This window comes from Colletotrichum spaethianum (genome assembly GCF_022836535.1).
Source record: "Colletotrichum spaethianum MAFF 239500 DNA, contig29, whole genome shotgun sequence".
NCBI classification, from domain to species: domain Eukaryota; kingdom Fungi; phylum Ascomycota; class Sordariomycetes; order Glomerellales; family Glomerellaceae; genus Colletotrichum; species Colletotrichum spaethianum.
This window is the reverse complement of record NW_026054799.1, coordinates 578,617-592,002: the sequence shown is the minus strand read 5'-3', so window position 1 is coordinate 592,002 and position 13,386 is coordinate 578,617. Positions and strand designations below refer to the sequence as shown.

At 54.2% G+C, this 13,386-nt stretch overlaps 3 protein-coding genes across 3 annotated transcripts; 1 reads left to right on the top strand and 2 right to left on the bottom strand.

The window, feature by feature from the left end:
• Positions 1–2,626: 2,626 nt before the first annotated feature.
• Positions 2,627–9,025, top strand: ColSpa_09650 (uncharacterized protein; the record flags this gene model as incomplete). Its single annotated transcript, XM_049275862.1, has 1 exon — positions 2,627–9,025. One exon carries the CDS (start codon positions 2,627–2,629, stop codon positions 9,023–9,025), a length of 6,399 nt encoding a protein of 2,132 aa, XP_049131819.1.
• Positions 9,026–9,432: 407 nt separating this feature from the next.
• Positions 9,433–10,965, bottom strand: ColSpa_09649 (serine-threonine kinase receptor-associated protein; the record flags this gene model as incomplete). Its single annotated transcript, XM_049275861.1, has 1 exon — positions 9,433–10,965. One exon carries the CDS (start codon positions 10,963–10,965, stop codon positions 9,433–9,435), a length of 1,533 nt encoding a protein of 510 aa, XP_049131818.1.
• A 332-nt stretch (positions 10,966–11,297) lies between these two features.
• On the bottom strand, positions 11,298–13,152 carry ColSpa_09648 (actin-related protein 10; the record flags this gene model as incomplete). Its single annotated transcript, XM_049275860.1, has 2 exons — positions 11,298–12,657; positions 12,722–13,152. The coding sequence occupies 2 exons, from the start codon at positions 13,150–13,152 to the stop codon at positions 11,298–11,300; spliced, it is 1,791 nt and encodes a 596-aa protein (XP_049131817.1).
• Between the last annotated feature and the right edge of the window lie 234 nt (positions 13,153–13,386).

Sequence of the window (13,386 nt, the reverse complement as noted above, 5' to 3'; positions counted from 1 at the left end):
TGGACTGGATATTTCCACAGCCCGATGGCGAAACGTCTGGATTCAACTTTGGCATCTTTTGCCTTTCAATGCTTGAAGATGGGTTGGTTCCCTCATTTCCCGATGACTTGTACGTTGACAACTGTCGCTTGTCTGACAAAGTTTCAAGGCCATCCACAGTCTGCGCCGAGCTTGGGGAGGGTTGCTGTTGCCCTTAGCCCAAGCTTATGGATGAGTCCACCTATCCCAGTAGTTCTACATCGTCGTTGATACGGGCGACGAAACCATTTATTCGTTGACAACTGCGCTGAGGGTGAGTTCCGGCCCTCATGCTGTCATACCTGAGGCGCAGATGACAGAAAGTCTTCGGGAAGATGTGAACCCGGCCTGTCATAATACCTGTTCGAAGAAGTAGTTATATCAAAGGTTTATTTATACAACATGAACTTTTGTGTGCCCCTAGAGAATAGCCTGCATATATCCTTAAGCCACCCGACAGTAGGAAGTGTATGGGAACATTTCGGTGTACGTCCACTGACTGGTAGACCATAAGGCCATGCTAGGAATCAGATTGTTCAGTCTGGACTCTTCCGCGACATCTCCGTATAATTTGTAACCGAACAGCTAGATCACGGACACAGCTGCTTTATACGAGATCACCGATGTCATGGTTTGGTGTGTGCCGGGGCTTATGGTTCTAGCTCAAGACTCTGGGTCGACTTGGTTGGGACAGATATCCCGTGCCCAAGTCTACCATATCTTGTTCTTTGCACTCTGCTCCTCACTCGGTCCCTTTCTCTGCTTTCTCTTTCCATCTTTCTTTTCTAAGAGCACCTCCTCCGTACCAGTAAGCAGTATTTTGACACTGGTTGTTGGACATATCCTAAATTCCATGATAACGAACACACCTGTAGCTAAGGACGCTACAAAACTCCCAGAAAGGCAAGCAACCGGCAGGAGACACCTCAAGAAAATTACAATATCAGAGACTCTCCGGACAGCCGGGATCCCTTTACTTTTCAACCCAGCCTTAGTGTATATACCTTGCAAAGGTTTAGACAATGTTTTTTTCATGATTTCTCTTTATTCATCTTCTCCGCTGAACGGTTGTTGAGTCAGCCTTTGAGAAACAAGCTCGAGACCGACAGGACCCATACGAATGTCAATTGGGATAATGACGTCTCATCGAAATTTGAAAGAAAAAAAATGAATATTCCTATGACGGCCCAGACACCATATCTCAAGCTGGTATGGCAAAGTCTAAAAGTTCACGTACATATGCAAACCAACTTCGCTCATTATCAGTGAGTAGACATCCGACTATCTCCCTGTGTCCCCAATTTAGTAGCTCGGTAAAGATCTTCCACGTGATTAGACATCCTCCAGATCATACTCGCATCCTTTTGCTGACAACAACATAGCCAGCAGTCCCGTGTTACCAATACCAAACACCAGTTACGGTAGAGGACATGGCGCAACTGGAGTTGTTCTTGCTTCTTCGCAGACACCCCCGACTGAAAGCCTCCCTTATCTTATCGGCATCAAGTACTGTCTTGCCGAATTTGGCTCGTTGGGTACAGGCGCCTCACTAGCGGGCCCCGCTTAGATGCAGCCGCGAGTGGGTGCCCGATCAACGCAGCCAAACATCGGACAACACAACAGGAACAGTGCGCCAGGGCCAGGCCTCCAAACAGTACGACTGCGACTGGTTGCTCCGCAACAGCAACAAAACAAACGGCTAGCATTGTCGATTGGCAGGGGCTCGTCACTGTGACCGCCCCGAACAACATCTCACCGCACCACGTCACATCCACACACCACAGACATACCCTCGTCCAGGCCCCTCGTCCCGCATCGACACCCACATGTACACTCACCTCTCCCGGGGTAACAACATTCAGACCCGGCCCTTAAGACTGCCCCCCATACTACCGTCACCGACTTCCACCCTGGGTCAGACATTCCCGGATGACCTTTGACTTGACACTGCTTTGCTCTGCGTCATTGCTTTGCTACCTTTAGTCTTCTGCCTTCCCTCGAGAGAGCTCTCGCGCCGGATAGTCTGTTCTTCGCTGTCCAATACTTCCTCGGACAAGGCAGTACAGTGCAGCGCAGCAGCACGTCTACTGCTTGTATTCATCCTGTCAAGATCAGGGCGACCGCCGGTTGGACTGAACCGTACTGCATTGACTTACACTTCCCCTCGATACCCGCATTCCGTGGCCTCTTACACTGAACTCACAATCACCTACTGGGCCTCAAACTGCATTCCAGTCACTGAGTAACTCAGTTCGAGAACAATGGCTCCTGTGGAGCGCGAAGCTTCGAGAGATGCGGATCGCCCGCTGAGACATCAACATTCAATGTCCTCTGATCAAGGCAGAGCCTTGGTGCCTATGTAAGTGCCCAGGAATACAAAATATCTTCCATCATCAACCATTCCCTACACCTTCTCCATGATGCGCTGGTCATGTCTGTTATTTGGCGTCGACTAATGAAGACCAGGTGGGATAGCTCAGATCCCGACAGGGCACCGCCGCCTTTGCCTTTGAATCCGCAATCGCCCGTTACAACCTCTAGAAAAGGGACCTCTGTTGCCATTCAGTCTGCTCATGCAGCCTTGACTGAAAGAGCGCGCGAAAGCGCCATGGTCCCCGGCCCGTTGACGAAGCGCAACACCGACATCTCGCCGGAACGCTCCCTCATCAAAGGATCCCACCACAAGCGTATGCAGTCGCTACAACCAGGAAGCGTCAGAGACCTCAGCCTGCTTCTGGAGAGTGGCCAGCAATCCAATCCACCATCGCCGTCCAAGTCTCCCGAGCGGACGACTCGACCTTCTACTCCCGGGGCCAACAGAAGGGACAGCTTCGCCGACTCGAGGCGAGACAGTTTCGCAGACAGCAGGAGGGATAGCTTTGCCGACTCAAGGTCAACAGAGAGAGAAGCCACCACGCCGTCTTCAGTCACGAGCCAGACACCAGTCGTGCGCCCTGCCATCAAGAGACAGCAACAGAGTATCTTGGGCGAGAACCCGCCTCCACAATCTGCGACCATGCTTGCCATACAGAATATGCCGCTTCAGGGTCAGCAGGAAAAGGAGAACGCCCTTACTAACGTCACCAATGCCTCCAATAACGCCCTCGTGAGGGCCCCTCAACAGGTCGAAGCTCTCTCAGGGCAGATCCTGAGTCTTACCAGCATCGCTACAGCTTTGCAAAAGGACATGGCCCAACTGAGTCGACGAAGTCGGGACAATGCAACTGACTTGCTCAGTCTGAAGGAGGCTACCAAAGCCCGGGATGAGGATATCCGCAAGAGCCTGCGCGAACTCATCAATAACGCTCAGGATGCCGCCACAAACAGCAGACCGAGCTCCCGGGATCCCTTCGCTAACAGCTTGTTCCTCGACACCAAGCCTCACCACACATCCCCTCCCCCGAGCAAAGCCGCTCGTCCATTTTCTCTGCCTAGAATTCCTTCGCCCAACAGCTTCGCGGCATCAATCGACCGAGACAACCTGAGCACGCCCTCGCTCTGCAACTCAGAATCTCCTGCCACAATAGCGATACTCGACAAGATTATCAGGGACATGGGCACCAAGGAGGGACATGATCTCCTTCTTGCTCGTTTGACAGACGTTGCCGAAAAGCTGGCTGGCGTTGCCCCGGCCTCAAAAGTGGACGAGCTGATTCAGCTCGTCAAGGCCAAGTCAGAGGATGCTATGATAGCTCGAGCAGGCGGTGGCAATGGAGGCGGCAACAACAACCGACCTCGTGCAGCCGGCTTCGACGACGATTCTGGCAGCTTGGACTTCGACTTCGACCCTGGATACGCCAGTCAGCTGACACATCGATCCGAGAGAGCCTTGCACAAAGAATCTTCCTCACGATCTGCGGGCCCGTCTGCCAACGCCTCGGAGCTCGTCAGTGACGAAGTACTCAAAATCATCCGCGCTGTCAAGGACAGTGTCGCTCAAGGTGGTGGCCTCACTGCAGAGGTGAAGGCCCTTGTCCGGGAACTTCGCGGAGAGGTCTTGGGCATGGGACGGGAGATTGGCAGGAGACTTGACGAAGTCAACACGCAGTCAATGTCCGCCGAGCCACCAGCCAACAATGAAGAAATCTCCAGGATCGTCCACGAGGGCCTTGAACAGATGAGAGAGCACATGGACGAGCTTCTTCGTGATCACCGACGCCAGTCTGCTGCCTCCGCTTCGTCAAGAGCAACTGCTGTTGACTACCAAGAAATTTACAATGCCATGAGAGCGGCACTCCGAGACTCGCAGGCCTCACAACAGAAAGAGCCCGACCTGAGTCGAGAAGATGTCATTGAAGCTGTGAGAGATGCATGGGAGAACTACAAGCCGGAAGTCGAAACCCACGATCCGGGACTTGGTCGGGAGGAAATATTGGAATACCTCAAAGAGGGCTTGCAAGATTATGTTGGCCGGGACGAACAGCCTGTTGGAGCCTCACGGGAGGAGGTGTTCCAGGCAGTCGTCGAAGGTCTCAAGCACTTCTCCCCACCGCGCGTGGATACGCCAGCCAGCCTCTCCCGGGATGAGATTCTCGAGGCTGTCCGCGAATGTTTGGAGGAATTTGAGTTCCCTGTGGCCCCGTCAGCATTCACCCAGGAGCTTACCAGGGAAGACATGATTCACGCGGTCAAGGAGGGCCTGAGCGAATACGATCTGCCCACCACAGGGGCTCTCGTCCCTCACCAGAACAACAACGAAGAGATCGTCACTCGGTTGCAAGACATCCTTGATTATATGCGTGGCGAGTTCCGTGCCGTGACAGAGGACGCAAAGCAAAACGCTGTAGCCAACGGCCGCGATACGGAACACATCATCGATGCCACGAAGGGCGGCTTGGAGAAGCTGCGTGCCGACATGCAGGAGTATATCAGTCATCTGAGTAGCAGTGCCGGACAGGAAGAGGTTACCCAGACATTACTCGGCACTCTCGACACCTTCAGGGACGAGATGGCTTCGCTGGTTGATCGCGTCTCAAGCGATTCAAGGTCGACAATCGAGAGCCACATGGAGTCACTTCGAGACACTGTCAACTCCTCAATGGTGCCAGCTACTCCACAAGTCAACCAAAAGGAGATCATCGAGGCTGTACGAGACGGTATCGACAGCGTGCGTGCCGAGCTGCGCAGACCCTTTGCTGGGGTCACTGATATACTGGATGCTCTTCACGACGGCCTGGCAGACCTGCGCATCAGCATCGATAAGGTTGCGAACCGGCCCGCGGACCTTACCGCCAATGACGAGATTTTGGATGCGCTGAAGTCCGGCCTCGATAATGTTCGCTCAGAGATCGACAGCCTCCGGGAGCAACAAGGGCAGAACGACAAGGCCTTGACAACAATGCACGCAGGTTCTGTTGTCCCAATGGATGGCCTCAAACAAGACGACATCAAGAACCTGGAAGTTCTCATCACTCAATTACGCATCAAGATTGAGGCCATGGAGCCTGCCAGCGTTGACCCTGTCGCTAAGGATGATCTCACACGGATGGAGGATATGCTACGCTCCCTACAGGAGTCTGCATCCAAGGACGATATCCTTCGCCTCGAGGACATGCTTCGCCTCGTCCAAGAATCGGTTTCCAAGGACGAGACCTCCCGCATTGAGGAGGTCTTGCTCAATGCTCAAGACTCGGTGTCCAAGGAGGACGTTGCACGCCTGGAGGAGGCAGTCTTGCACATCCAAGAGTGGGTCAATTCCAAGGAGAGCCCCGCCAGCACCGATGCTGCGACAAAGGAGGACGTCCAAGCTATCGAGACCATTCTGCGTAACACCAAGGGCCGGCTGGATGACCTTATTGATAACGAGCAAGCTGTGCGCAAAGAGCACTTGGATAGCCTCGAGAACACTATCCTAGAGACCAGGGAGGCTATTAATCTCATCACCACTCAGATGGACGGCCTCTCGAAGAAGGATGATGTGACTTCTGTTGAGGCACTGGTAACACAGGTCGCTGCAGGCTTCGAAGAGATGAAGGAGAGCGCCGCTAAGCAGCTTGAGGATCCTGAGCGTGTTACCAAGACAGACGTTGAGGCTGTCGAAGCCGTGTGTCTCGACATCAAGAACGTGTTCGACCAAATGCTCAAGACTGATCTGGCCACACTTGCCAGCAAGGAAGACATAAAGAAGACAGAGACAGCCTTAGAGGAACTCAAAGACCCTCTGGCGGGATTGCAGGACGGATTCCAGGAGAGCCTTAAGATTCCGTTGGATGAGCTGAAGATTGAGTTGAAGACCTCTCTAGAGGACCTCAAGTCTCCGCTCGAGGAACTCAAGACCCGTCTCGACGCCCTGACCGAGTCGCACGCCCAAGGAGGTGAAGAGCGTCAGGCTGAGATCGTTGGCGTCGGTGAACGGGTTACCGAAGTCAAGACCTTCCTCGAAGAGTTCCGAGGCCTGGTCAAAGACAAACTCGAAGAGGGTGTCACTGGTATCGAAATGCTTTCAAAGCTTTTCGAAGGCGTCTCAACAACCGTGGAGAGCAATGCGACTGTTGGCCAGGAGCTGAAGGATCTCTCCGACTTAATGAAGGTGGAATTCGAGGAGTCAAAAGCCGGTGTGGTGGGTGCTAAGCTAGAGTCGGATGAAAAGTTCCAGCAGACGACCGAAGCCCTAGCCACCAAGATCGACGAGAAGGTTGCGGAGCTGATGACAAAATACGACGAGTTCCACGTTGCCCTCGACGACCGTGCCAAGGCAGGAGAGGCCCGGGATGCCAGCACTGAAGAGGCAGTGCTGGGCACCAAGGCGGTGGCCGAAGAACTTAAGTCCCTGGTCGATACGCTTGGCGCTGCAGTCACCGACTCAATGGAAAAGATGGAGGAGGCGTCTAAGACTGTTTTCACCAAGGTCGAGGACCTCATGACCAAGTCCGAGGAGAACCATGCGGACGGCAAGTCTGAGCACCAGCAGACTCGGGATCACTTCAAGGAAGCCGTCGAAGGTCTCCAAGGGCAGGTTGGAGAGTTTCAGCCTCAGATACTCGAGTCCGTCAAGGATATCTTGATGATCGTTGGTCAGCACTACGACTATGCCAAAACTTCGACGAACGACATTCAGAAAACCATTGAAGACGCGAAACCAGTCGAGCTTGCACTCCCGCCAATCCCCGAAAAGTACGACGACACAATGGTCCTCGAGAAGCTTGACAAGCTGGTCGAGCATGCCTCGATTCCCATCGAAAAGTACGATGACGCTGGTGTTCACGAGAAGCTTGACAAGCTTGTCGAAAACGCCACAGCCCCAATCGAAAAGTATGATGACGCGGTTGTTCAGGAGAAACTCGACAAGATTGTGGAGCATATCTCGGTGCCTGTAGAAATATACGACGACAAACCCGTCCACGAGAAACTTGACAAGTTGGTCGAGCACGTCATGGTCCCTATTGAGAAGTACGATGATGCAGTGGTGCAGGAGAAGCTGGACAAACTTGCCGAGCAACAGGCACTGCTACCGGTTGACAAATATGATGATGCTATCGTTCAAGAGAAGCTTGACAAGCTTGCGGAGCAACAAGCGCTAATCCCTGTCGAAAAATATGACGATGCGATGGTCCAGGAGAAGCTCGACATGATTGCCGAACAGCAGTCGTTGATTCCGACGGAGAAGTACGACGACGTGGCAGTCCAGGAGAAGTTGGACAGGCTTGCCGAACAGCAATCGTTGATCCCAACCGAGAAGTACGACGACGCCCTTCTTCGAGAGAAGTTGGACCAACTTGCCGAACAGCAGTCTCTGATCCCGACCGATAAATATGACGACACAGATCTTAAAGAAAAGCTAGACAAGCTTGCTGAGCAACAGGCGCTGATTCCCACCGAAACGTACAATGACGCTGCCATACACGGCAAGCTGGACGAGCTTGTTGACCATACTCATGCTGCTGAGAAGGCATTCTCCCAACTCAACACACTTGAGAAGGTCCACCAACAAGTTATCCAGACAGCCGCAGACATCTCTCTTTTCCTCTCCAACCAGACCCAAAAAATCAAGGAAGAGGAGGACGACCGAGAGCAGGTCCTGCAGGAAGTCACCCTTGACCTGGAGCGGAAGTTGACTCTCAAGGAGCAGATCGAGTCCAATCTGCTGAATCTCAAGCAGGAGGAGGAGAGGCTTAGAGATTCCGTGCTCGGTCTCCGTACAGAGCAAGAAAGTCTAATTCGCCAGAAGACGAGGCTGACTGCCGACGTATCGTCCCTCGAGACCGCACTGCATATCCGTAGGGATGAACTTCATGATATGGAGACACGTGCTGAAGGTTTGGAGCGCCGCATCTTGGAGGGTGTGATGGATCATTCTCGAGTCCTTCTGATGTCAAAGGCAACAAAGGGCCGTGACGCTATGAGCCGGAAACGAGTCCGAGACCAAAAGCCAGGCCAGGAAAATGGGTCGACTGAGAAGCATGCACCCCCAGCCGTCAACTTGGCGCTCTCTGCGAAACGGAACCTGAAGCCGCCAACGCAAACGGGCGCCGCACGCCGCATCTTGTCCCTTAGCCAGATCACGAACAATGTCCCGACCGGCGGTGTACAGCGCAGCCAAAGCGTTAGGACTGCTGGTGCCAAGGGCCACCGAAAGTCCAGCTGGGCGGGTGGCTTTTCCAAGGGCTATGGGGATCTCGATAAGGAAAACATGTCGCTGAAGGAGACCGAGGAGGAGAATATGCCGAGTCCCGTTCCGGCGCCCCGCGAGGATCCGATAGATGTAGCGGATTCTCTGACGGGTGATGACGACCCGAGCGACACCGAGACTTTGCGCCGTAGCAGTCACGGCAGCCGAATCAGCCGTGGTAGTCATGGCACGACGGTCGTCACGGAGAGCACCGAGAACTATACTGGTGACGGGGACTATTCGGACTACTACGATGACAACCAGAGCGACCTGCAGAGCGATCTCCAGAGCGAGTGGACAGATAGCGCCGTAAGCTCTAACATGAGCTCCGATCTTGGCTCGGACCTCAGCCAGGAGGCTCTCAACAATGAGGTCGTGGCATACGGGGAGACTGCTTGAAATAGCGAGAATGACGACATAAAGGGCTCTGGCATGAGCTATTATTGACAGGTACCGAATAATGTGAGAGTTTGCTTGCTCCGGCGTCAGTTGGTGTTTATGGCAGATTGTATCAAAAGTTGGAGCGAAGTGGTTTCCTTTCTTCGTCCCTGTAACCGATAGCGCTAGGATGAACCCAGTCAACATTATAGGATTGTAAATAGTGTGTTGTTGAAATTAGTAGTAAAATACAGGAGTTAAAGCCATATCATACTTGTGTCGCAGTGGAATGCTTTTGTTCGCCCCAGTGATTGAGTCGCTGTTTTTTTTTAGACACGCCAGATGTGCATAATGCCAAGAGTGAATGATGGTGTTGTTACAATATACAGGATCCGTAGGGAGTCGCCTAGACTAGCCACGAACCGCAATTAAGAGGTGGTCTTCTTGACAATCTTCTCCTTCCCATCCATCCACGGTTGCAAACAGGCTGGTATCGAAACGGACAGTTCTTTCTCGTTCCATCCAGCTTCCAAAATAGCAGCCAGCACTCTTGGCACAGCGAGTGCGGTGCCGTTGACAGTCCAGGGGAAAGTAAGCTTGCCGTCGATTTTGGCCCGCGTGGCGAGCCGCCGCGTCTGGTAGTCGGTACAGATGCTGGCTGAGGTGACCTCGCCCCAGCCGTCATTCTGCTGTTGACGGGAGGGGAAGAAGGCCTCGATGTCGCACTTGCGCACCGCCGAGGCGCCAAGGTCGGCAGAAGGCATCTCGAGGACGCGGCAGTGCAGGCCCAGGGAGCCTAGGATCTCGGTCTGAATGTCCAGCATCTCCTCGAATACGTCGATCGTCTCGTCGGCGTCTGGCGGCGTCCAGGCAAACATCTCAACCTTGGTAAACTCATGTACACGATACAGACCCTTTGTGCTCGCACCGCGGGCGCCGGCCTCGGCGCGATAGCAGCGCGAGACGGCGACGCGCTTCATGGGCAGCTCGGAAGCGTCGAGAGTCGTCTCGGCCTTCATGCCGGCCAGAGGGATCTCCGAGGTGCCGGCAAGGGAGAGCTCCGGCTTGCCACGGCCCGCGTCGGCTTGGGACTGCGCGAGACTGTAAACCTGCTGCTCGCCGTTCTGGTCTCGTGGTTGAAAACCACAGGCTGAAGCGATGTGGCTGTATACAACGCTGGGCGGGGCGACCTGACGCCAGCCGTGTCTCGTGGCCACGGCGAGGGCGTACTGAATGAGAGCCTGCTCCAGCTGGGCGGCCTCGTCAAGAAGGTAGTACCAACCCCAGCCGGATGTGTTACCGGCGGCGGCAAAGTCGAGTAGGCCCAGCTCCGAGCCAATGTGGACGTGGGACCGCCACACCTTGTCCGATGCACTTGGGATCTCAACCGGGTGCTCGTTAATGTAGCTCAGAACGTGGGGCTCGTCGCCGACGGGCGTGACTTCGCTGGTAAGATTGGGGATGCTCAGGGCTAGGGCCTCCATTTCCTCAACGAGCCGCGCCTCGTCCTGCTCTACAGCCGTGAGCTTCTGCTTGAGCACACGTGCCTCCTCGAGCAGCTCCTCGCGCGACATCTCTTCCATGCCGGCAAATTCGGCGTCGTCGCGGCTCGATGCCGGATTGGCGATATGGCGGCGCAAGAGATTGGACCGCTCACGGACGGCGCGGCTGTCCTTCTGCAGGGCCTGCCATTGCGCAAAGATTTCGTTGATGCGCGCGGGGCTCTTGCTCTGGGCGGCGTAATTACGATCAATGCAATTTTGTTCGTACAACTCTGGGTTATCCCTAATGTGTCGGATATCGATGATTGGTTTCGGTGCCGTCGACGGCCGCTTGACGTCGGCGAAGGCGCGATGATGAGATGCGAATCGGTTGGCGAGGCGTGGTGAGGGCGTAGGGCGCAGCAGGGGCCTCGCCGCCTGTACTGAGTGACGAAGCAGACAAGTTATATCTCTCCCCATCTCGATGGTCGGAGAATGAGAAGCAATGGTTAATAGGTGAGGGTATCCGAATGTCCCCGTGCAGGATGAGCTATGATGAGCTGAGTTGAAGGTGATGTGATGTTTGACTGAATCGTTTACAGGGATATGAGCAGGGGTACAGGGCCCCGCTCACTCGTTTAATGCATCGAATTGTTATTGGCGGCGATGTTAATTGTACTACGATTGCTCAGTTATCACGCAACGAGAGGAAAGCAAACAGCGGATATACGTGTCATAATCGATTTGGTTTTGTTTTCATTTCTCTGTATTCGGAACTGCTATGCTCTCGGGGTATCATTGCCGTGACGATGCTATAAACTCAACTCATTGCGTCTTCTCACTATCTTCTCAGCACCTGTATTAATATGTCCCCATGCACCCAAAGTCCAAGTAGCTTGGCCTGCAGCTCCTCTCATAAGACCGCCAGGCCCCATGCTCTGACGCTGTTGGGTCTTGACGTCGACTTCGTTGGGCCGCGAAGCCCCGTTGGCTCCTTGTTGAAGCCATATGTCACGGTCGACGTTGGCCATGGCTACAACCTTCAGCTGACAGGCCAGACTGGCCCCTCCCCAAGGCCCAAGTGATCCCAAAGGCCGCAAGACACCCTGGATCTTTGGGTGATGGCTCTCTCGCTTCTTAAGAGAATCTTCAATAACATCCGCCGCGTTCCGAGGGGCGTCTTCATCTGCGACTCTTAGCTCCTCCACCTCCTTGGCAGGCAGCTCGACATCTGTTGGGCCCTCAGATGCCTGTCTGCTGGCAGCCCTCTTAAGCAGCGTATTGGACAAGTATCGCTGCGGGGCGCGCCCTTGCACGGGATCCCACCCTCGTTCGTGTACCAATTTTGAGAGCTCATCGAATATCCTCCGCCTCAGACCAATGACCCGGGAGCAACCGCCGATGAAGATGATGCGGGACATGCATGTAGCCCGTGCATCAATAGGCAGCTGGACAAGATGCTGATAGAGGAGGTTATGAATGGGAAGCTCGTCATCGTCGAAGCTACTACGCGAGTATTGCGGCGCAAAATACGTGTTTTCGCATGGCTCAGACAGTTGTTGATACGGCAAAGTCAGGTTCTCGGGCGGTTCTACAGATTGAAGCAGAATGTCGACATCGCCTTTTGGCTCGTCTTGGGAAACGGGAGAGGGTGGGACGGACTCATCCTGCTCTTCGACTGTGGGTAGGACATCTCTCTGGGTCTGTTGCTGCCGCTTTCCGAGACCAGGAAGATCCCCTCGGTCGAGCTGACGACACCAAACAAGACGGCAGGCCAGCTCCTCGCACTCCTCGAAGCTCAGAGAATGTTGACCCTGGTCTCTTTCGCAGCGTGTCCTCTGCGCGTGGACTGGTGTAGTTGAAAGCGCATCTTGCAGGAGGTTATGAGTTTCGTTGACCAGCATCTTGCCTGCACGAACTGTTCTTGTTGTACGAACTTCACGATATTCGTAGACGCTAGTCACAGTTGTTTCGGCCCAGCCAAGATCCACGATTAACGCCGACCGAGTGCCCGCTCCGACGGTAGACATGACTGCCGAGGACATGAGAGACACAGTCGGTGCCTGAAAACGGTAGAAGAGGACGTCAAGTGTGGCGGATAGTAACGGGAGGGGGGTGGACGAAGAAAGAACGAGAGAGGTTCGTCGGGGTCGCGAGTCGATGAGCAGGAATCTGAATGACACCAATCAGTAACGTGCCACAGGGGTAGGTTGTTGAGGGGGAGGTGAGCACATACTTATTCAATGCCTCTCGAATAGCCCGGTCTATCTTGTCCTCCACGAGACCCAAATCCACAGTCCGTACATCATACTGCCAGAGCTCGTGGTCGACTCCCCAGGTCTTGCCGGTTGGACGCCGTCTCCAGTCATCCTTATGTTCAGGATCCCAGTTGCGAAAGTCGCCGACACGGCGTAATTGCTCGGGTCCAAGTGACAAGACTGCTTTGGGTGCGGCTTCCCCGGCGAATCCAAGCTTAATGAAGCGGGAACCCAACTCTATAACGATATTGTCATCTTCGGCGCGTAGACTAGAGGGGGAACCAAAGGTTGACGAGACGGTGCGCGAAGGCGTGTGTGGATTTGCAGGACCGCCAGTACTTGGGCCAGTCTCGGTGCGGATATTTGCGATAGATCGATGGGGGAGGCTCGGCGCCGCGGTGGACGACATTTTAGAGGTTGCAGTGGCTTTAGACAGTTGAAGTGGATGTGGGAGCGTAGCCTTGGGGCCTAGCAGACCATGCTTCGCGTGTTCCTGCAGTAGTTCACGGTTGACAAGATACAATTGAATGTATCAGCTCGTTCGACAGCTCGCAGACAAGGGTGGCGACTATAGGTGTGCCGAACAAAAGAAGTCGGGTTGTTTGCGAGCTTGCTGCTATGTCATCGGTGGTAAGCCCGTATG